Source organism: Sciurus vulgaris (genome assembly GCF_902686455.1).
Source record: "Sciurus vulgaris genome assembly, chromosome: 1".
In the NCBI taxonomy this organism is placed as follows: Eukaryota; Metazoa; Chordata; class Mammalia; order Rodentia; family Sciuridae; genus Sciurus; species Sciurus vulgaris.
Genome location: NC_136461.1, coordinates 170,856,219 through 170,877,288, shown reverse-complemented (window position 1 = coordinate 170,877,288; position 21,070 = coordinate 170,856,219). Strand labels below are relative to the sequence as shown.

Genomic DNA, 21,070 nt, shown 5'->3' with positions numbered 1-21,070 from the left:
CACTCTGATGGTTGAAAGATTTCCTTAAAGGGAGAAAAGATAGTGAGACCCTTGTACTCTGTGAAATGAGGAAAAGATTGCTTTCGGCAAGTTTATATCTGTAAGCTAATTAACTGGGTATGGGCCACTTATTAGAGGGGGAAAAAATTCCAACTCAGTAACCATGACCATAGTGAAAAACAGTAACTGTGCTGTTCACTTCCTAAGGATCACTTGGGAAGGTTAAAAAATAGGACATATGAGCCATTTAAAATACACACTCTCTGTTCTTTCTTCTCACCATATAAAACACACACACACACACACACACACACACACACAAATACTAAAGTCACTTGAAAAATATAGAGATTGCTTACAAATGAAAATACTAATAAGATGCAAAGAAATGAGCATTTTACAGAGACAGACCTTTGACGGGCTTTAATGTGAATTGTTTTATTTCAAACAGGGAACCATCAGAGGTGGTGAACTATCAGGAGAATGTTCTAGAGCATGGCACAGATGAAAGGTAATACTCACCAGCACCTCACTTGGGACTAAAAGACAACGTGGGCAACACACAGTGGAAGGAAACCAAGCACATGTAAAAGGCACCTGGGGGGAGGAGCTGTGGCGTCTGCTGCCCCTCTAGCAGGGCGCTGTAGTGTGCTGTGATAAGTCTGGACAAAGGACATTTGGAATGGAACAAAAAAGGTTCTGATCTTTACCCAAGTTCCCACTCAGGCAGCTGACCCCTCCTCGGCCTGCTGCTTACCTGCCACGTGGCTGATGGTCTTATACAGGGGGCTGAAGTTGCTAAACAGGAACACAAAACCTTCCCCCAATTTCAATTTCAGCAGTGGATTCTGAAGGCCTTAAAGCTTCCTAACTTGAAAACAACAACAAAATAAAAGATGGAGAAGTAGCCTGAACTTAAACAAATCAATCAAATGGAAAGGCAAATTCATAAAAATAAAAACTAGTGACCAGTCCATTAACAGTCCAGTTAAAACTGTGTCTAAATGAAGATGTTCACGCTGTATCCACAAGACACACCAGCACAGAGCTGCTCTTGACTGTGGCAAATAGCTACCTTTTCGTTCCAACACACTGTACTGCTACTGGTGACCGCATGCCAAGTGATGAAGTTAGGAGAGACCCCCAAGTTGGCAAAGGACCCAGGCAATGGTCTGCCTGATGTGGCAAGGTCTATGGGAAACAAGACTTACACTCTCAAATGATGACCGCCCCCCAAGTTCCCTCTCCTCTTCCTGTTTGCTCTGCACATTTTGATCTCCTAATGGGGAGGTCCAAATGAGGGCGGTCCAAAGGAGTTCCGTTTCCCTTTCAGTTCTAGGCACTCTCTGGAGCATCTTTGATTAACCAGGGTCTTTCATTTCTTTCCAACTCCATTGGTGACTTTTGACTTGGAATGTCGGTTCCTTCTCCTGGAAGAATGGCTTTCGCTGTTGCCTGAATGCTTGGGTGGGCTGTCTTCAGAACCTGGCCAAAGAAATCGGAATACACCATTACCTTGGGCTGCAGGGCTGCCAGGGCTTACTCCTATGATTTATAGCTCTCCCTTTCAAGTCTACCCTGGCCTGCCAGCTAAGAACAGGCTCTTTCCTGATACTCGCTCTCCCTCTAGTGGCCTCAATAAATTAAGACCAGGCACTGAAACCTAGCACTGAATTGAGTACAGTGGGTGCTTCAGGTGTGTAAGCCAACAGCCTGCAAAATCAGGATGGTTCCTGAGGAATTTTTACACCTGCACTGTGTAAGGTAGATTGTGGTCACAGTGATGGGGACCGTAAGTGAGAGTACAAATGATATCAAAGCACAGAGGAGGGACAATTAAAATTTAAATCACACGGTGTCCATTTTAGCCTTGCATAGGACAGATTTACCTGAGTTTCTACATCTTGAGGGGCTATACACCAAGGTCTCTAAACACTAAATTGCAAGGATTCTTGACTTTATAAAATTAAAGATCTTTTCTTTTTGGACATAGGATCTTATTACATCGCACCAGGCTGGCCTTGAACTTGTGATCCTCCTGCCTCAGCCTCCCCAGTAGCTAGGATTACAGGTGTGAACCATCAAGCCTGGCTTAATTAAAACTAATATTGGGAGACTGACACCTTTACAAGCCAGTTCCCTGCTGCCCAAGATGTACAGCCCTGGAGTCATACAATCACACTGGGCTGGCTCTGTCTTCTGATGGTATCTTCAGTCAACCCTTAACCTAGCAGCCAGGCCAAAGGGTTCTCTGGTTCTGTGCTTGGATCCAACCTTGTGGGAAATCTCTAAGATAGTCATAAAAAAAAAAAAAAAAAAAGTTCTGAGTTCTGTCTTCAAAGTATCATTGGTCTTAGTCAAAAAGATTATTTTACCATTCTGAAGATTTTGACTGTTTCATTTTTCACCTTTCCATTTAATAAATAAATTTATCACTGCTCAATTCTTCCAATGGAAAAACTAGAAGATCTCAGGATTATCTCTGTAAGGGGATAGCTCTCGAGAAGGTAGGTCTATGCCCACTAACATCAGTATTCCACAGGGGCTCCTGACTGACTCCTTGATCTGGGAGAAACTGTCCTTAAGAGGGTGGCCAGCAATTCAGGATGCACACTAGCATCTGCCCAGGGTAATCTCTAATGAGCGTGGCCCTGGAAGGACTGAGGAGGGCAATTGCTCAGGAGAATTTTCTTCTTCTCAGGCCCCAGTTTCCCTGGGCAACTCTGGAGCTGTTTCTAGTGTTCCTCCCCCTAGCCACGCCTCCCATCAGCTCAAAGGAATAGACCAGTGGATCCTCTTAGTGTCACTATTACATAAATCTAATTCTTTCACATAACCAAGTGGCCCTAGATCTTTCCAAAACATGTCCTTGAGAGAGGCCAATGGGAGTCGCCAACTACACTACTGAAATCCCTCTTGCACTGCTCTGCCTCCTGAAAAAATGTGATTAAACTGATCCACCTCTTCTGAAAGTCTTTTCCTCCCCGTACACAATTCTTCCTAACTCTTTCCACTCTGGACAAAAGCCAAGAGGGAGAACATTCCCATTAGGGAGCTTGAGATGGCGCAGGCCTTGTTCCGTCTCCTGCCTCCGGAAAGGCAGAGCCACATAAGCCTCTTAAAAGCAAGTGTCTTGGTAGATTCTGTGAATGCTTCTTAACAGGTGACAGGCGGCTCTCAATGAGCAGGTCTGAGAACCTTCGAGGCCCATGCCACCAACACTTAAGAGGATGAGTACCGATCCCAAATCTACTGGGCCTACCAGGGCAGAGGATCCAGTAAGGTTTTAAACAATGAACGAGGCAACGATACCTTTTGTACCTTTCCTGGGATGCCAAGAGATGTCTGGACTGTAGGTGCTGTCTTCACACTCTGAATAGGTCTAGAGAGAGAGACGGCTTAGTGAGGGGATTCAGGTGCGTCTGGGGGGAGTTCAGGGCAAAGATGGGTTCCTAGGCTGAGATGGCCAGGGAGTGACAAGAGCCTCATGACTGCTTCTGGGTTAGAAAATCAAGGTTCTTCTGCTAGGCCACACAGAATCGCCTTCTAGAAAGTGCCCTTAGTTCCTGAGACTAAAGATATGAGTAAGGGATGAAAGCATTGTTTTTTCTTTACAAAAACATTAGTAAACCCATTCACACTGATTCCCTACTTTCACCTTTCTATATACTAAAAAGAGGGCGGGGCAGGTGCTCTGCAGATGGGAAACGTCGGCTGGGTCACAGGAAGAGGGCTGCTCAAAGCAGAAGATTCAGGAATAAACCCAGCCTTCCCAGGATTGGTCCAGGCCTCTTCCACCTTTTCCTTTCCTTTTATTAAACATGTAGTTAAGATTTAAATTCTTTACCAAAGGAGATTAAAAAAAAGAAAAAATACTGACCAGGCCAGCCACAGCAGGGCCAGTGCTGACAAGGCATGAACTCTGACCCAGTCAAGTTCCCACAGGGTAAGATGGGAAGAGCTCCCAGGGGCCACCCCACCACCTTCTTCCATCAGTGGCTTGGAGCCAATCCTCCAAGTACAGGTGGCTATTTTAAACAAAGGCCATCTCTACCTCTCCTTCCATACCTTTTCTCGGTGACCATAGTGCTCCGCATACCAAACCATGCCATACAGGCACAGGAATGTGGTGAAGGCCTGGAAGACAATAAAACAGGCATGAAGCTGCTTTATAAAAGCTGGCGCACAGAAGTTCCCCAGTTCCTAGAACTTCAGGGTTTCAGTGGGAATTCACAGAAGACAGTTCATCGCGTTTCTGTCACCTGTCAAAGGGTGCTGGTCACAAAATGGCTGGATATGGCAGAGATGGGACCCCAGGGGATGAGCAGGAGTTGGGGAGGGCAGTGAACGCCCAAAGCTTTTGATAAGGGTTACGATGAGGCCGCAGTTGCCACATGCAAGACCACCTTCAGATGTGGGAGGGCAGGTGCGATTCCTAGCAGCTGTGCAGGTTCTGTGGGAGGGGACAGGTGGGGCTCTGGGTTTCCAATTTGCGTGGTCCGTCTTCTTCACCCTTCCCCATCGCTGGGGAGTGCGAGGGGATCAGCTTCATTCAGAAGAGGATTGCTGAACGAAAAGGAAGTTTCACTCAGCCAGGTCACAATGGCGCTTGAGGGCAGGGAGGACACACACCCCTTGTGTCCTGGCAGAGCTCGGCAGGACAATGCTGCCCTTGCTTTTCATGGCTTTTCTATGTCAGGGGCCCCACCTTGACACTGGTTCTTTTGTCTTCTTTTTTTAAGTAGACTGGAAAATACAGAGGAAACAGATGCTCTCTAAGGCCCTGAGCGTAATGAGAAAGGCTGGTCAGTGGGCACCCAGAGGCAGGGTCAACCTCTCCCTGCCTTGCATCGCCATCCAACTGGCACCACACCGGAAATGACACTCCCGCATTAAGGAAAGAAAAGTACATACTCTCAGCCCTCTGCATCCATAAGTTCTGCATCTGTGGGTTCCACCAACCATGGACCAAAAATGCTTTTTAAAAACCTGTGTTGGTACTGAGCACACACAAACTTATTTTTCTCATCATCATTCCCCAAACAACTACTTGCATACCATTCACATCATGTTAGGTATCATAAGTCATCTAGAGATAATTTAAAGAACACAGGGGATGTACCATTGGTTAGGTGCAAATATTACACCATTTTACATAAGGGACTTGAGCACTGGTTTCTATGGGGTGTCCTGGAACCAATTCCCCATGGACATTGAGAGACGACTGTACAAGAATCCAAAATTTCAAAATATATCAAGAAACTGAAAGTCAGGAAAAGTTTCTGGCTCCCCAGAGCCAGGGGAGAGAAGGGCAGAAGGAGGGCGTGAGTGGGGAGAGGGAGGACCAGCCTTACCTTCCAGGCTGCAAGTGAGGCAACCAAAACAAAGTGACAGCCTGTCCTCAGAACCCAAGCTTTGGGAACCACTTACCCCAGACAATCCCGTCAACCAGTCTCATTTCTCCCACTGCCTGTGCACCTGTTATTGCCTGTCATCTCTCCCCAACCATGGGACAACTGTGAAATCATGGTGGGACCTTCTCTTCTTAGGGGAATACTTTATTCCCAAGAATCAAAACTTCAGATCTAGAAGGTCACCTCAGAGGTCATTGGTTATTCCCCTACATTTTTCAGAAGAGGAATGAAGGCTGCAAGAGGCGAACGGCCTCCTAATGATGCACAGGCTTGTGCACAGCAAAACTGGAGCCAGGACGTGTCTCTTGATACCCCTGGGTCCAGATTTTAGGGATGGTTATTGATATGAACAAATATTGATTTTATGCTTACATATCTTTATATCTCTATCCATTCATCAAACTCATCCATCCCCCAAGAAATAAAAGCATCCTGAGAAAATCCAATGCCAATCACATCTGCTCTGTAAAACCCATGGTCTGGCGGGTGGAGCAAAGGCAGGCAGGGGAGGCATGGGCTGTGAACCCTCATCACTGCAGCCTGGAGTCTGGTTTGACCCAGTTCCTTTAAATGTCAGCAGCATTTGCTGAGTGTTCGCTGAGTGTACACTGTCCTCTTAAGTTCCCAAACACAAAGGAGTCCCAGTGGCTTCCCCCTTCCAGGAATGAAGTGGGAATAGTGACATGGTGGCAGGAGAACATAAAACACAAGAGCCACTGGTTCATTTTATATCAAACCCACTGAGTCCCAAGTTTTCAATTCTGTGGATATTTCAATGAAATCAGTGAAGGTGCATTAAAGTAGGTTGGAAATCATAATCTAGAGCTTATATGTCCTTTTTATATATTTTCATGTTTTCATACACACACACATACATACACACACATACACTAATCATTTATCTAATGGTTTCCTCAAAATAATAGATCTCTAAAAACATATCAATTATTTCAAAGTTACCATAGATGGTATATTTGTTGCTCAATTTAAGTTTTTCTAGGTATTTCACATGTAGGACAAAATGGGTTAAATGCATATGCAAGCTGGCACACATCTATAGATTAAGAGAACTCATATTCTCCCGTTAGAGAGTCAGACAGTGAATGAATATATTAAAATTATAAAATGAAAATGACTTCTAACCTTTACCATACTCTAATATGTGCTCAGATTTCTAACACATGCCAACTTTAAATGTGCTGTTTTCAAGGCATGGGATGAGTGGCAAAAGATACACTACGTATGTGTTAGGTCCTTTACAAAGAGAAAACAGGTCATCCTGGGTTTTATACAGGGGAAAGGCACTGGCTGTGGGGTGGGGCTGGGAGAAGAGTGGCAGGTCACACCACTAGATTGTCATTGCAAGTTCTGACCACCAGAGGTCAGGAGCGCAGGGCTCATCCCTTCCTTGGTGTCAGATTTGGAAGGGCAGGTGGCGGTAGTGGGTCTTTCCAGCAGCAAGTAGCAGGCAAAGCTGGTTTTACAGAGGGGCCAGGCAAACACTGGCAGGTGGCAGCAACAGTGCTTATCATCATGATGGCTGCACAAAGGGCAAGCTATGGCTGCCAAATCTACCACTTCACCTGGGTACAGGGAGCCCATTTTATAATGCCAGGAGACAAAAGTTCATAATTTACAGGTTTGCAGTCACACCTCTGGAAGTCTAGGCACGTACCCACTTAAAATGTCAAAGCCCAGGTCTAAAATAGCAATTGTACAGATTTTGTTTAAAGAGGGGTGAAAAGGGAAGGTAGAAAAGAACACTATGCAGGATGAGAGCCAGGAGTTTGACCATGGGTGTTGGAGACCATAAGGGTATAAAACCCAGCTTGGTTTCCATGGCATGGGAATGGGCATTAAAATTTATGATGACTGATTAGACAACAGTATCAACCAGCACCACATTAGTCTCAAGCTCTGTGTAAGTTCTTTTACAAGCAAGTAAAATGATTAGGGGCTTTTGTTTCTCCGAGTAGTGGGGGAGGCATGGCATAACTTAATGCTCTCTTGCTGAATCATGACCCCCACCTCACGCCTACATCAGAGATCAATCTTGCTCTTTAACAAAGGCTGTGAATATGAAAAAGAGCCAGGATCTTGTTTCCAGCCTTCTTCAATCAGTAAATGTGCAAGGCAGTGGGGACCTGCTATAGTCTGGAACTTGAATCTCCCCGAAAGGCTTAATCCCCATCTTGGTACTACTGGGAGCTGGTGGAAACCTTCAAGTGGTGGGGTCTAGTGGGAAGTCTGATGTCACTGCAAAGCTGTCCTCAGGAGGGACCCTCCACCCTCTCTCTGTCCTTTCTTTCATTTCCTGACCATGAAGTTGTTCCACATGAGGTCCTACCAGGATGTGCTGCCTCTCCACAGGCCCAAGAGCAATGGAGCCAAATGACCATGGGTTGAAATCTCTAAAATGTGAGCCGTATAAACTTTTTCCTACTTTAAGTTGATTATCTATTTGTTAAAGTAGTAGAAAACTAATAAAGGACCCCTACTCATCTCATCTAGTAGCCTCTTTTTGGGCCATGTCCTTCTCCATGTCTCTCATCAATCATCACTCCAATTAGGATTCTGCTTGTCCTGGGGTTACTCCTTATGTGTTCTTTGACCTCTTAAGTGTGGCTGCTGCCTGGAAGGTGTTTCTCTGGTACACATTGTTTTAGGGGTTCTATTTACAGCCAGCAAAGCCCTTCCTAAACAGGGGTCTGAACTTCCTCCTCCTCTAACTTGCCTCCCTCCCTCCTGCCCCTCAAATAGACCGCCACCCTCCTAAGCCACTGGGCGCTCTAACTGCCTCCCATCTGAACGTCTCAGTCCACCTGGATGTCTCCTCACGTTTGTCTCTCCAGCTCATTCCTTCTTCCCCACCCATTTGCCAAATGTCTCCTATACATCAGCCCCTGTTCTCAAGACAGTAGGGGCATCGTGAGAACAATTCCAACTTATTCTTTGTAAGCAAGAAGTGCAAGGTTGAGGAGACAGGTATGAACAAAACAAACTCCATCACACTGACTTAAGGGGTCAGGACTAAAGGTTATGTATGACATGCACCTCGGAGGCCCAGGAAGCAATGTGGGGAGAGGGACCCTTAGCTACTTCCCAGGAACCCTGCCAGCATTACCCTTTCTGTGACCCTTTTGGCTCTCTGGTTCCAGGCAAGCAAAGAAGCCACCTCGGCCCATGCAGCCAGGCCACATTCCAGTCCAAACCTGAGGTGCCCATGCCAGAGGGAAATCTAAGAACAGCAGAAAATCTCCACGTACATCTGACACACACCCTGGTTCCCTACATCTGGTCTCACTAGGATAGAAAAATACTTTTGAGCAGTAATTCTTTAAGTACAAAAGAGATCATTATTCCCTGATGTTGTTCAAGATGAAACAGGATGCAACAGGTTCAAGTTGCCCTGGCACAGTTAGGATTCCTAAGAGGTAGCCCTGAAAATAGATTCCACAAAAAAAGACCTGAATCAGGATTAAGCCTCTAGATCCAACTGCTGATATATAGAAAATACAGAAGACAAAAAATATGTTGAATTACAGAACAAGATGAAATCAGTATGATTCAGACGGTGGGAAAATCTGAAGGACAAAAGAGATGGTTTCTTCAACAAATACACTGTAAGGAAAGAGACAGAAAGAGAGAGACAAAAGGAACACCTACATAATGAGAGACTCAGGGGCATGGCAACACCTGTGAAGAGTGGATGGAGAGCTGGACACATTGTTAAAAACATGGAACTTAAGTAAAAATTAGAAACTTGAACACTGATGAGATATTTGCTACTACTGAAGAATTACTGTTCATTCTTTTACAGATGTGACAATGCAATGGTGGTCATAAAAAGAGACAAGAAAAAAAAATTCTTTAGGATATATCCTGAAACATTAAAGTTGGATCTGCTTCAAAAATACTTCGGGATAGTGGAAAGGACACAAATAGACAGACTGCCATCAGCTCATCACTGCTGAAACTAGATGACAGGTACCTGAGGAGACATCTAGTCTCTCTACTTGCAAATGTCTCTAAAATATCCTAAAAAAAATTTTAAGCCTGAATTAATTTTATAGACCAAGTAAAAATTCTTAAGTTCAAATGTAAAATAAGAACTCTTTTCTAAAATAATAACTTCAAACAAATTAAGAAGTACAGTGACCCATGTTTAAGCTCGGAAGAACTTATTTCATTTTAAAGCTGAGGAAAGCGTGGGGACAACAGAGCTGGAGCCCTGGGCCAAGGTGACGTCCCCTCTGGCCAACTCTCTTTAGGGCAGAGGCTCCTCTCAAGCAGACTGGTGTCCTCCAGTTGGTCCCTGGGACAGAAATCCCATGATCTGATCACCTTCAAAAACTCTTATGTTGCCTACCAACCACGTCATTTTTACATAAGCACATGTACACAGTGACATACCGTGACATGCATGTTAAAATGTACAAAGCATGATGACGAGATGAAGGAGAGGCAGTGGTTGTCTTGTCCCTTCATGGCAGTCCTTAAATGCTTAACACCTGTAGGTAAAGTCCCGTCCATGAAATAAGTGCACAGGTGCTGCACCAGCTAAGGGCACTTGTCTGGAATCTGCCAGGTGACCCAATTCAGATGCTAAGTGGTCATCTGTGTTTTATTCTTGAACTTCAGACTGACGGTCAACCTGGGGTTATTATAAGAACATCTTCCTCTGAATTTCTAAGGAAACCTGATGCACAAGAGAGCTTCATTCTTTTTGTTTATTTCCAAGACACCAGGGAGTTCAGCTAACACACACCTTGGGTGAAGACACAGTGACTTACCACACAGAGAAGCCAAAGCACAACATAGAGTATCTGGGTCTTAGAGAAGAGATCTTGTCCAAATTTTATGCAAACAATAGCTTCCAGGAAACCAATGACCCTAATGAGATAGGAAACAAGAGGTCAAATATTAATTTCATTCAACTTTCTTTCCTTCCTTCTTTCCTTTCTTCTTGGGTACTGGAGATTGAACCCAGGGGTGCTCTACCACTGGCTACATCCCCAGCCCTTTTTATTCTGAGACAGGATCTCATTAAGGTGAACCTTGAACTTGTGATCCTCCTGTCTCAGCCTGAGTTGCTGGGATTACAGGTGTAAGACTTCCTAACTTATCTTACTAGAGCACATACATTACCAGAAATATGCATGACTGAATTAAAAACTTAAGTGTTCACAGATTTCTGCTCCAGATACAGGAGGCAGGTACCCTACCAAATAACACTGTTCTAGCCCACTGTACTCTCTTTAGAACAATGTTTTTCATCTTTTTCTTCCTCCCACACCAAAATCTTGACCCATGGATTTGAACAGCTGGTGGCACCTGGAATCATGTAATCTGGAGCCTCTCTTCCCATCTGGGGTGGCCTCTCTCACTTCTCCTGGGGCACCTTCTCAGGCACAGGGTACCTCGCATCTCTGCCAGGCAGTTCACTGTTCAGGGTGAAAGCCTTCCAGCAGGGTCACTCAATATCTTGAAGGCATCCATCACCTTCCCTCCTGCCTTCTAAGAACTTCCAGTTAAAATCCTCTGTGTTTACTGATAATGCAAACCCTTTATCCTCTCAATTCGTAAATGCTTCTAAATACAAAAATGTTAACACACACACACACACACACACACACACCCCTCTCTCTTCATGTTTTCCCTTTTAATTAAAATACTGAAGAATATTAGGCCTTTAAAAAGACTCAGAGGTGGAAGGCAAGAACATAGGAGGTGAGGGTTATAGGGCTGGCCATATATCCCCAAAGAGGCAGAAGAACACCACTTTCAGGTAACTCCACTGTTGTTTTGTTTTGTTTTGTTGGTTTGTTTGTTTTTGGTGTTCCTTGCTTAATCCAGAATCTGGACATGCAGGAATTGACACACTCATATGGATATTCTCTAAAGAGGCAAGAGGGAACCAGATGCCCTTGGTCCCTGTCTACTGACAAACACAAAGGTCACATATGGCTTGTTCTAAACAGTGAAATGCCTGGAATTAGAACCACTTTGTCAAAGCAGAGAGATTGACGTTATCTTTAGAGAGCTGGGGACTGTTTTTCTCCTAACCCCAACCAGACAAGATTTAAGGATAGCTGACTTGAATCTGTAAAGACCACTGTCCTCTCTCCCCAACAAAGCATGCCACGCATGGGAAAGTTCATTTTGGTTGAGGAATACACACAGAAGGCTTCTCATTGTAATCCTGAAGTCCAGACAGTGGTCCAATGCCAGACAGCAGTTAAGACTCCTGTTACTTCAGCCTGCACAGTGCTGGGAAGAGAGTCTCTGGCTGAGACTTTCTGAAGAACTCCTACAATGGGGACTGGGTCAAGGATACAGTGTGACTGTCTGCCCTTAAGGTAGACAGAATGTCCTGGGTTTATTATGCAAGCTCTCTGAATATTCAACCAGACTTAGGTCCCCTTTCTAAAGCATGGTGACAAAGGACTAAAAAGGACAGGAAACATATCTTCCATTGTGACCCTCCACCCTCGAGCCACATCACTGAAATGTAAGTTTCACAAAGCAATGTGCTTCCTTTTTTGAATAGAAATTTTAGGAGGCCATTGTTTTCAACTAAGTTCCTGCCCAGGTCCTAACAGGTCAAGCTAAAAGTCAAAATGGAGTGACTCATGCTCAAGTCCCAGGAGAGATAAAAACCAAACTTCCCAAACAGTCCAGTTTCAACTGGCATGATAATGAAGTTCCTTCTGCCTTAATCCTTACACACACAAAAAAGGTAAAAGGAAGTAATCTGATGTTAACCAACCAGTTAGTTTCCTATTGCTGTCTCCTTGTCCACCATTGCAGGGAGAGGGATTTTGAAATGACCAATCCATTTTTTCTTCTTTGTTTCTGTTTTCTTTGGCCCTTTTCTGTCTGTAAAATCAACCTCTGCCTTGCTCATTCCAACACTTGCTCTGTTTTATAGAATGAAGTGTTACCTGATTCTAAAATCGAAAATAAAGCCAATTAAGAACGTTAACTGAATTGTTTCCTCCTTTGACATCTTATTCTGGCACTTTTCTATTGCATTTCATTTTAAAATGTTGATCAGGACCCACTCAACTGACTTCATAGCCACCTGAAGTGTTTTCTAAAGCCCAGTGCTTCTGAATCTGCCATTCTGGGTCGGATCTGCTCCAGGGTATGGAGGAGTCTTAAGTTAAACAGTTGTCTCTGCTTGTGGACACATTTCGGTGAGGAGGTGACAGCTGAGCCAAAACTAGAAGGAAATGAGGGGGCCAGCTACGGGATTATCTGGGTGTGGAGAGACTCAAGCTGAGGACTGGGCTACAGGCATAGGCAGGAGCGTGAGTGAGGAAGGGAAGGGGGTCAAATTAGGCTCAGGTAATTGGGTTTTGAGGGCCACTCTCATGGTTGGCTTTTAGTCTGAAGGGGCCATAAAAGGTCCGGAGCACAGGGTTTAACGCAACAGGATTTACATTTGAATCTGATCTTGGTGGCAGTTGGCAGAAGGCAAGAGTGGATGGACACAGGGAGGCTCCAGCACTAGCCGAGGTGCCAGGACCAGGGTAGGTAGGATCTGTGTGGTGGTGAGAAGTGATGGGGACAAAAATGCACTATACCCAGCAACACAGGGACTCCCCTAACCACCAGCCACTGACCCCCACCCACTAGGGGGAGTCCTAATCAACAGCAACCTTCTAGAAGGTTAACATTTCTTTCATACCAAGACTCAAATGGCAGCTAGTCTGGGCTGAGGCCAGGGCACAGGGAGCCTGTGTTGAGCCTGCCAGCTGAGATACCACCTACCTCCATTCTGGGTGGGGGCCTCCCTCTGCACAGCTCTGCCACATGTCCCTTCACTCGATTCCAGTGTAAATATCTGTGATCTTTCCTGGGCTGAGCCTGGGGGCCCAGCTGTAGTTCCTGGAATTCAATCAGTGCCCCCCTCCCTCTGGTGCCTGCTACTGTCCTTATCTTGATTTTGCTAGGTTAGAAGGCAAATAAACACATCGGCTGCCTGAAGAGCAGGCCTGGGGCAGGCACTAGGGATCCCAACTTGGTCCTGGTCTGCTGACCCTCAGCTGGGTCTGGCTTTGGAGCCAGCTACACTGAATGGGGGAGAAAAGTGGCTGTGACTGGCAAGGCAAGGGTCAGAGATCCTCAGCGTACAGAGCAAGACTGGAAGTAGGGTCACCACTGACACTGGGACACAAAAACTCCAGGCTCACGTGAAAGCTAGGTCTGCCAACAACGCCTGCTCTTGGATTCTGTGGATGCCACAGCAATGCCATGGCCGGGAAGGTCGCCAGCCTGGATGCCCAGTTCCCACAAAGAGTGCTCTGTAGATGTACAAGAACCTCAGGGGTGGGGGACCCACCCTCCAGCCAGCCAGGAGCTGGTCTCCCACAGTGGGAATGAGATGTGACCATGAAACACACTGATCACACAGTCCGATGGGAAGCCAGCAATGACCCTGAGGTTTAGGAGTGTGGTTCCAGTTTTGATCAGGGTGAGCTATGACATGTTTTTGGAGGAAGTGAGAGCTACACTGGACCTCAACAGAGATAAAACTACAACTGTGCTCTGGCACTTTCTTTCAGAGAACCCCTAGGTAAGGAGGAGAGGGGCAGAGGGTCCTGGAGCTGCTCAATAGTTTATGCATTTATTAGGGGTTAGGACAAGATGCCATTTGAGGAAAGGGAATGAATTGGTAAAGACGTCTTAGTAACTACTGCAGAGGTTTTGAGTTGTCAGTGGGGGTGCTCTGGAGCCAAGGAGAGGGGAGTGGCAGGACACAGAGTGGGACGCAGGGGAAGATCCTGCAGAAGGAAAACTGGCTCTGAGGCTGCCCGGGCAGTGTGAGTGCTCAGAGCCTGCAGCAGAGGCCAGGCGAAAGGCTGAGGCCACGGTTGATCAGCAAGAGGATGACGGTGACCTGGAAGTGCTGGACAGGGTCACAGAATGGACGAGGACACCCTACCAACATCTGTTCCCTTCAGCTTCCTTGTTGTTCAGGAGGAACGAACAAACTGTTTCATGGCTGCATGAAGAACGAGAGCAGTTATGAGAAATTATAGGGGGAGAGATGGGTGGAATGGGAAGCCAGCATAGGAAACTGAGAATGGAAAAGTGGGGGAAAATCTAGGTCAAAGTTTTCAGAAAGAAGAGAACAGTTTCAAGATGGCAGATCCTGTGGAGAAGATGAAAGAGGTAAGGGTTCTGGTCTGGAGTTGACTGCAGGGTGGAAGCATAGGTGACAGGGTGTGAGCAGGGTGGGGATGACAGATGCGGAGGGGATGCTGCTTGAGGGGGCAGCTGGGACAGCCAGGCAGGTTCTGGTCCTGGGCCTCATTCTCCCCTTGAAGGCTCAGCCCAAGGACTCAGGAGGAGGGGTCACTAGGCTCCTTCCTGTCCCAGCTCAGGTGCAAGAGCCCACAAAACAGCTGTCTTTTTTTTTTTTTTTTTAAAGCCAGGCTAATACTCTCTTTTTAAATTGATCAATTATAATCAAAATGGGAAAAAAGATAAAGAGGATACTAACTGCACATTTGGGGAATTTGTTCACACAGTGTAGTCCCCAAACTCCCGAGACCTCAAGGAACATAATAAGATCTCTCAATAGAGGGGAGACCAACTTCTCCACAGTATTACCTCCTCCTTGCTGGGGGTCCCGCTCCCTAGCTGTGTGGAGCCCTGGCCACACTGTGTGCCACATGATTAAGTACTGAGCTCAGAATAGCCTTTCATCTGTAGGGGTGACATGGAAGTCTGTGTTAAGGTAAATGAGCAAGTAACTTACACAAACATTTTTGGGATGTACTGCTTACAGATCAGGGGGAAAGGATGTGGAATGGTGGGAAGGAAACCTCAGGTGGGTGGTCTTGTTTGCTTTACCTACCCCTCCCACCTCCCAGAAGATGAAATCTCTCTCTTTATATGGCCCACTCTCTCACATGTTCACACCTGGCTAAAGCCTAAGATCACTAAAAGAGATAGTCATAAAACAGTTTCTGGTTATTAAAGGAAACTAGACATTTAAATAAATAAAATAAAATGAGGGCAACAGGGTCATGGGGTGAAACACAAGAAGGGAGGTGGGGGCCTGGGTGGTGAACACTGAGAGAAGAGCCAGGAAGCTCGTGTGCCCCCATCTTACCCTCCCTGGTCTTGGCTGAGTGCAGACGGCACCACAGGAGGTGCCTCTGGTCAGTGTCCACGCAGGCACACAGGCGGGATGGGGAATGTGACTTATGAAGAGAGACTTGTTCTTTTTCAGCACAGACTGCTAGTTCTCACACAATTCACAAGTGTTGGCACTACTGGTCTGGGAGTTCTCGATTCTCAATAAGGCATACTGAGTCAGATTTTTTTGGATTTTACTTTAATCACTGTCCAACAAGGCACCACTTTCTATCACAGCACTTACTACCATTCTTGAGCCCCGTTTACCTTTGCCATAACTATATAGGGGAACTATACTTTTTGGCTGCCCAGTCAGAAAGAAACTGTCACATTACTCTCTCTGACCCATACCTCTTTTCCTCCCCAGGTGAAGTGAAGGCCTTGCTGAGTACTTTTAAGCAGGAAGGAAAAAGATGCACATGGAAGGATCCTGTAACTGAGAAAGAAGGCCCCAACTGCTGGGGAGATCACTCCTCGGAATGGCCCACATGCCTCCTTCTAGGACACCATTCATGGGAAGCGCAAGGGTGTCCTTGGCTCAGTCCATTGGAAAAGGGAAGATGTGTGAATTCCCTCTCTTGCTGTGTGTCACCGAACAAAGGAAACCTAATCTACCTTGAAGCTTCAATGACTTGGGAGGAAAATCACTTTCCCCTACAGAATTTGTTAGAATCAAACAAATGGCCATTTGTCTCCTGGGGAGAGAGGGACTTGCCTAAATCTAACTCAAAAATCAACATGTTTAGCCTTCAATACTATAGGTAACCCCTCAGAATCTGGAATGAAAGCTCACACATGTGCGTATACACACACACACACACACACACACATTTTGAAGGACTGAAGGATTGCAGCAATTATCTCTGAAGGGTTGACTTCTTTGGGTGATCTTGAGTTTCTTCAATACTCTTTTTTGAAGTTTAATCCATGTGCCTGCATTATTTTTTAACCGGAAAAAAGTCTATTCTTTTAAATTCCATTTAAAATTCTGTTGGAATTAGCCATTTCTTTTCTACTATGGGTTTTCCTTAGATTTTCTCTGTATGGTCACACTTAATGCAGAAATTGGATTAGGTCTTAAATGTATGCTACCTCAGGGAACTAATCTGTATAGATTTGCTGGACATCTTGGGAACTCTGGTTGCTAAATAAGATGGTAAACTGTTAATATTTAAGTACAGAAGGACTTTGCTGAAATACTGAAGAGGGGCTCATGTTTAACGGAGGGGCTCAAACTAGCTAGTTAAATAATAGCAAATAATGAGAAAGCATTTGTGTATGTAACAAAAAATAAGTAATAACCATGTGGCTGTATGAATTCTTTGAACAGTACAATTATAGTTTGGTATATAGCAAGTAGCTGTCTTCAGGGGTTATTCTGGTGTCAAGGCAACACGAGCGTGGGTAGGCGCATGTCAGGATGAGGCCCCAAACTCAAGACATGTTTGAGGAAATTCTACAGGTCCATTCTCTATGTAATTTATTTCATAAGACAAGGTATCTGAGTTCTATGTGGCAAATAGTCTCTGATTTCCTAATATTTTTTCCTAAAAGAGAGCAGTTTCTACACCATGTTTTCTATAATTTGCCAAGTAAGTCAGGGAAGGAAATGTTAAATGAAAGATATGTAAAAAACAAAACAACAAAGAAAACAGCAAACCTTGTTCACCTGCCTTCATAGGGAAATGACATTGAAAGGCACTTAACACAGGGCCAAAAAATACCACATGAAATTTAAGGGCTGACATGTTTTCTACAGTTCCTCAAAGTCAGATACTCACCCAAACACCCAGCACTGTGTTCCCACGCGTTTGCACTGTGTGTCGGTGAGGTAAGCATAGTACTGTCTGAAAGAACAAAGATGGAATTCATTGAGAGCTTCTGGAAGACCCATGAGTGGATACCTAATAAAAATCACTTTCACAGTGAATGTGAACCAGGTCCCGCTTCACAAGGTCGTGCCTTGCTCCAGGTGCTCTACTTGGTCTAGTTCTATTCGCTGGGCTAGAGAGCCAGAGCCAAGTCAAGCATTCCTGCAAGAGAGTGAGGATTCAGAGGAGGGGAGCAGAGTTTAATGAATCACACTGCTGGGAAGGTGGTCTTGTCTCAGCAAGACGCCCTCAGCCTTGAGTCAGAGCAGCCCAGGCAGCATCGTCAGCCTCCCTCTAAGGAGGTGATTCCACAGGGTTGGCTCCACTGTTCACTGGTTGCCTCCTCTGGCACCCTCGGGACAAGGCTGAGGATCATAACTGGGCAAATATACACATCTTTGGCTCTCAGAAACTTATGGGACCCCAGATACACCTCACTGTCACTGAATGCCAGTGACTTTGAATACCGCTGACAAGATCAGAAAAAGGAGCTGCGATACTCAGAGTAGCACTGTCCAACACAACTATAGTATGAGCCACTGATGTCATTTTAAATTTGCCAGTTGCCATGTTAAAAGAGTAAAGAGGACAGACAAAATTCATTTTAATCATGTCATTTAAATAGATATTAAAAAATATTATAATGAGGTATTTTATATTGCTTTTGTACTAACTCTTTGAAATCTGGTGTGTAGTTTACACGCACAGCACAGGGCACTGGGGACTGGCTACATTTCTAGTGCTCAATAGCCACACGTGTTGAGTGGCTGCCAAACAGCACACAGGGCGACTTAGTCTCCTGGGTACCCTCAACTCATCCCCCTCTTCAGTGGTAGCATCTGAAACAGGAGCTTATCATCGTTTTAGGGTAACAGATGCTTCTGAGGATTTGATGAAAGCTTCATGATAAAGGCACATAAACAAGCACATAAAATGATGCATTTTACTGTGGGCTTCAGATACCTGAAGCTCATCCATGAACGAATGAGAGATCACTTCTTTACCCCAAAGACCCAAGAGAAGGATCCTTGCCATGAAGAATGCAGGCTACCATCTCACTTTACACGTGTTTTCATTACCCAATTTCCCTTTGATTGTACCTATCCCCTTATATTGCACCTTATGTTATCAAATTAAAAGAATGTTCACTCAGTGTCTTCTCAGAGCAGATTTGTGTGAGCCTTTAATCAAAAAAGAAGAAAATTATGTAGATGATTTATCCTGAACCTGCTAGGGTCTGGCATTTGCTAACTAGGATCTGGGTTAAAATTCACTAGAACTGATCAAGGCATCCACTTCCACGAGCACTACTTCAAGCAGTGTAAAAGCACACAAAGTGGTTGATTTTTAGGCTAAAAAGAATTACGTAGAAATTCATAGAATTTGGCAAAAAGTTAAGGGGAACTCTTAAAAGGTCAAAGCATTGAATTTTCTTATACTCTAGGTTTTCTTGTAGAATGTTTAATACTGAGATTTCATGATAACCCAGTTGCGACTTGCTATTTCGTTTTGTAAAGAGAGTTCCCCTTCCCCCCTTATTGACTTTGACGATTACTCCAAATTTTATATAAGAATTGCTCTAAACCTTTCCTGAAAAGAATTGGGAAGCTGAAGATTAAATTACATTTTAAACAAGGAAGGAAGTCTCCAAACCATCAAGGGAAACAGCATCTGTGAGACAAGGACTTCAACAGGTCACTGGTTTATAAAGTTTCCAAGGGCTGCTGGCTTACCAACTGTCACTTTCCTATTTGGTTCATAACAAAAAAAGAGAGATGGAATTTGGGGTATTAATTACACAAGACTCAGAGGTGTCTTATTTGGTTGGTAGTTCAGTTCAGGACCTGGGGATTTTTTTTTTTTTTTTTTTTTTTTTAAGATAATGAAGAGGTGCTGGCTAGGAGTCTCTTTGACCAAGGTGACCAAGGTGAAAATCCACTCTACTTGGGAAATGACCCCTCTACTTATGTGGCTTACCCACACATCAAAGATAATGAACTAGATAATCCTATGCTTTCTGAACTCTTTTAACTGCTTTAATTTACACTTGTTCCTCTGGAAGATCTTTAGTATTGCGACTGATCAAGGCCTATACTCCATATTGCTTATAAAACCTAAATGCTATTTCTTTTTTTTGTTAAATATTTTTTTTTAGATATTGATGGACCCTTATTTCATTCATTTATTTATATGTGGTGCTGAGAATCAAACCCAGTGCCTCACACATGCTAGGCAAGTGCTCTATCACTGAGCCACACCCCTAGCCTCCAAATGCCATTTCTAAACAGGAAAAATGAAACAAATGAAAATGTTTTGCTTAGAGCTTTGCTGGGTCAATGTCAGTAAGGGACAGTCTCTGAATAACATCTCTCTTTCTAAGGCCCTACCTCAAGGCAGGAGAATAACAGTATGAATACCCAGATTACTGCAGCTGTCTTGGATGATGACAAGAAGGTCATTTTTAAAAGGAAATTAGTTTAATGGGGTCTAAAAAAGCTAATAAAGTATCATTATAAAACTAATGTCATTTATGAATTCTATCATAAAAACTTTTGTACATTCCAATAATTTCATTTTAAGAAACCTCACTGTCACTACTACCAAATTTTAAAAAAATAGGCCATGAACAGGTTAAAAAAAAAAAGAAAAAAAAAAAAGACCAGCAGTGAAAGACTATGAAGGGGTTTGAAAATAATGAATAGTACTACCAGTGTGGCATTGATTATTCACTTTTTTTTTTTTTTTTTTTTTATGTCTCAATAACATGCTGAGGTTTAAGAACAAAACATTTTCTTCATATTCTGGATTCTGGATATGTAAGTCTTTAGAATGATATTTTCCTGGGAAATCTGCTAGTTGGCATGACTTCCCTTATGCCAGGAAGGAGAACTTAAAGCAGGTTAATGTCCTCAAATGACAGTCGGGCTATACACAATTACCTCACTGTGGGAGCTGTGATGCAGCCAATGAAGAGAATTCTACACCAACTTAATGGATGGCTGGCTTGGAACACAAAGATGTGCTTCAAGAAGAAGGTATTCAACTCAGTCAGCTGAAAAAAGGAGGCGAGATTTGTCACCCTGGGATGTCATGTTAAACCATATGCATATATTCCTTAAGCAGATATTTTATAGCTAAAAATAAGTGGTATGTTCAAAGCATTTTCAGAAAATGTGTGTGGTCTTCCCAGGGTTGCTGTTTAAACTAGTAACCACCAGTACAACATGAGCACTCACCAACTGGGGGGCTGCGTTTGGGGGTGGGGCACATGAGGGCTTGGAACAATAGCTATTGTCATGTTTCCTACTTTGCATGGTTGTCACTTGGTTCATGTGTGTGATCTACTGGGACAGTAAGGGAAAAATGCTTTAAGCACAGCAGAAAACATGATACAGGTGCTGTGGAACACCTGCACAGCCTTACAGAAACCAGGCCAGGTCTAAAGGAAGCCCAGCTGTGGACTAGAAAGCTTGTATGGAGAGATGACTATGTGCTGAGGGAGCACACACCTGGGACAGGGCAAATCCCTGACCACAGGGTATGGGGGTCATCCAAGTTTCACCTGGGGCAGTGTACTTTTCCTGGGATCAGCACCCTAGTGCAGTGCACCATGATGAGCCCTTGGCAGAAGCT

At 44.4% G+C, this 21,070-nt stretch overlaps 1 protein-coding gene and 1 long non-coding RNA gene across 2 annotated transcripts in view; one reads left to right on the top strand and one right to left on the bottom strand.

The window, feature by feature from the left end:
- Positions 1 to 395: 395 nt before the first annotated feature.
- The window catches only part of PTDSS1 (phosphatidylserine synthase 1), a 62,783-nt gene continuing 42,108 nt past the window's right edge, over positions 396 to 21,070 (bottom strand). Inside the window, exons 8-13 of the mRNA XM_079126275.1 lie at positions 20,377 to 20,489; positions 17,348 to 17,413; positions 10,208 to 10,307; positions 4,069 to 4,137; positions 3,313 to 3,382; positions 396 to 1,485 (exon numbers count right to left, since the gene is read on the bottom strand). Coding sequence (XP_078982401.1) covers positions 1,376 to 1,485; positions 3,313 to 3,382; positions 4,069 to 4,137; positions 10,208 to 10,307; positions 17,348 to 17,413; positions 20,377 to 20,489 — 528 coding nt within the window. The 3' untranslated portion in view covers positions 396 to 1,375. The remainder of the gene's footprint in view (positions 1,486 to 3,312; positions 3,383 to 4,068; positions 4,138 to 10,207; positions 10,308 to 17,347; positions 17,414 to 20,376; positions 20,490 to 21,070) is intronic.
- LOC306653455 lies at positions 11,661 to 17,269 on the top strand. Its single transcript, XR_013761725.1, has 2 exons — positions 11,661 to 12,571; positions 13,730 to 17,269. It is a non-coding gene; the product is annotated as an uncharacterized lncRNA (long non-coding RNA).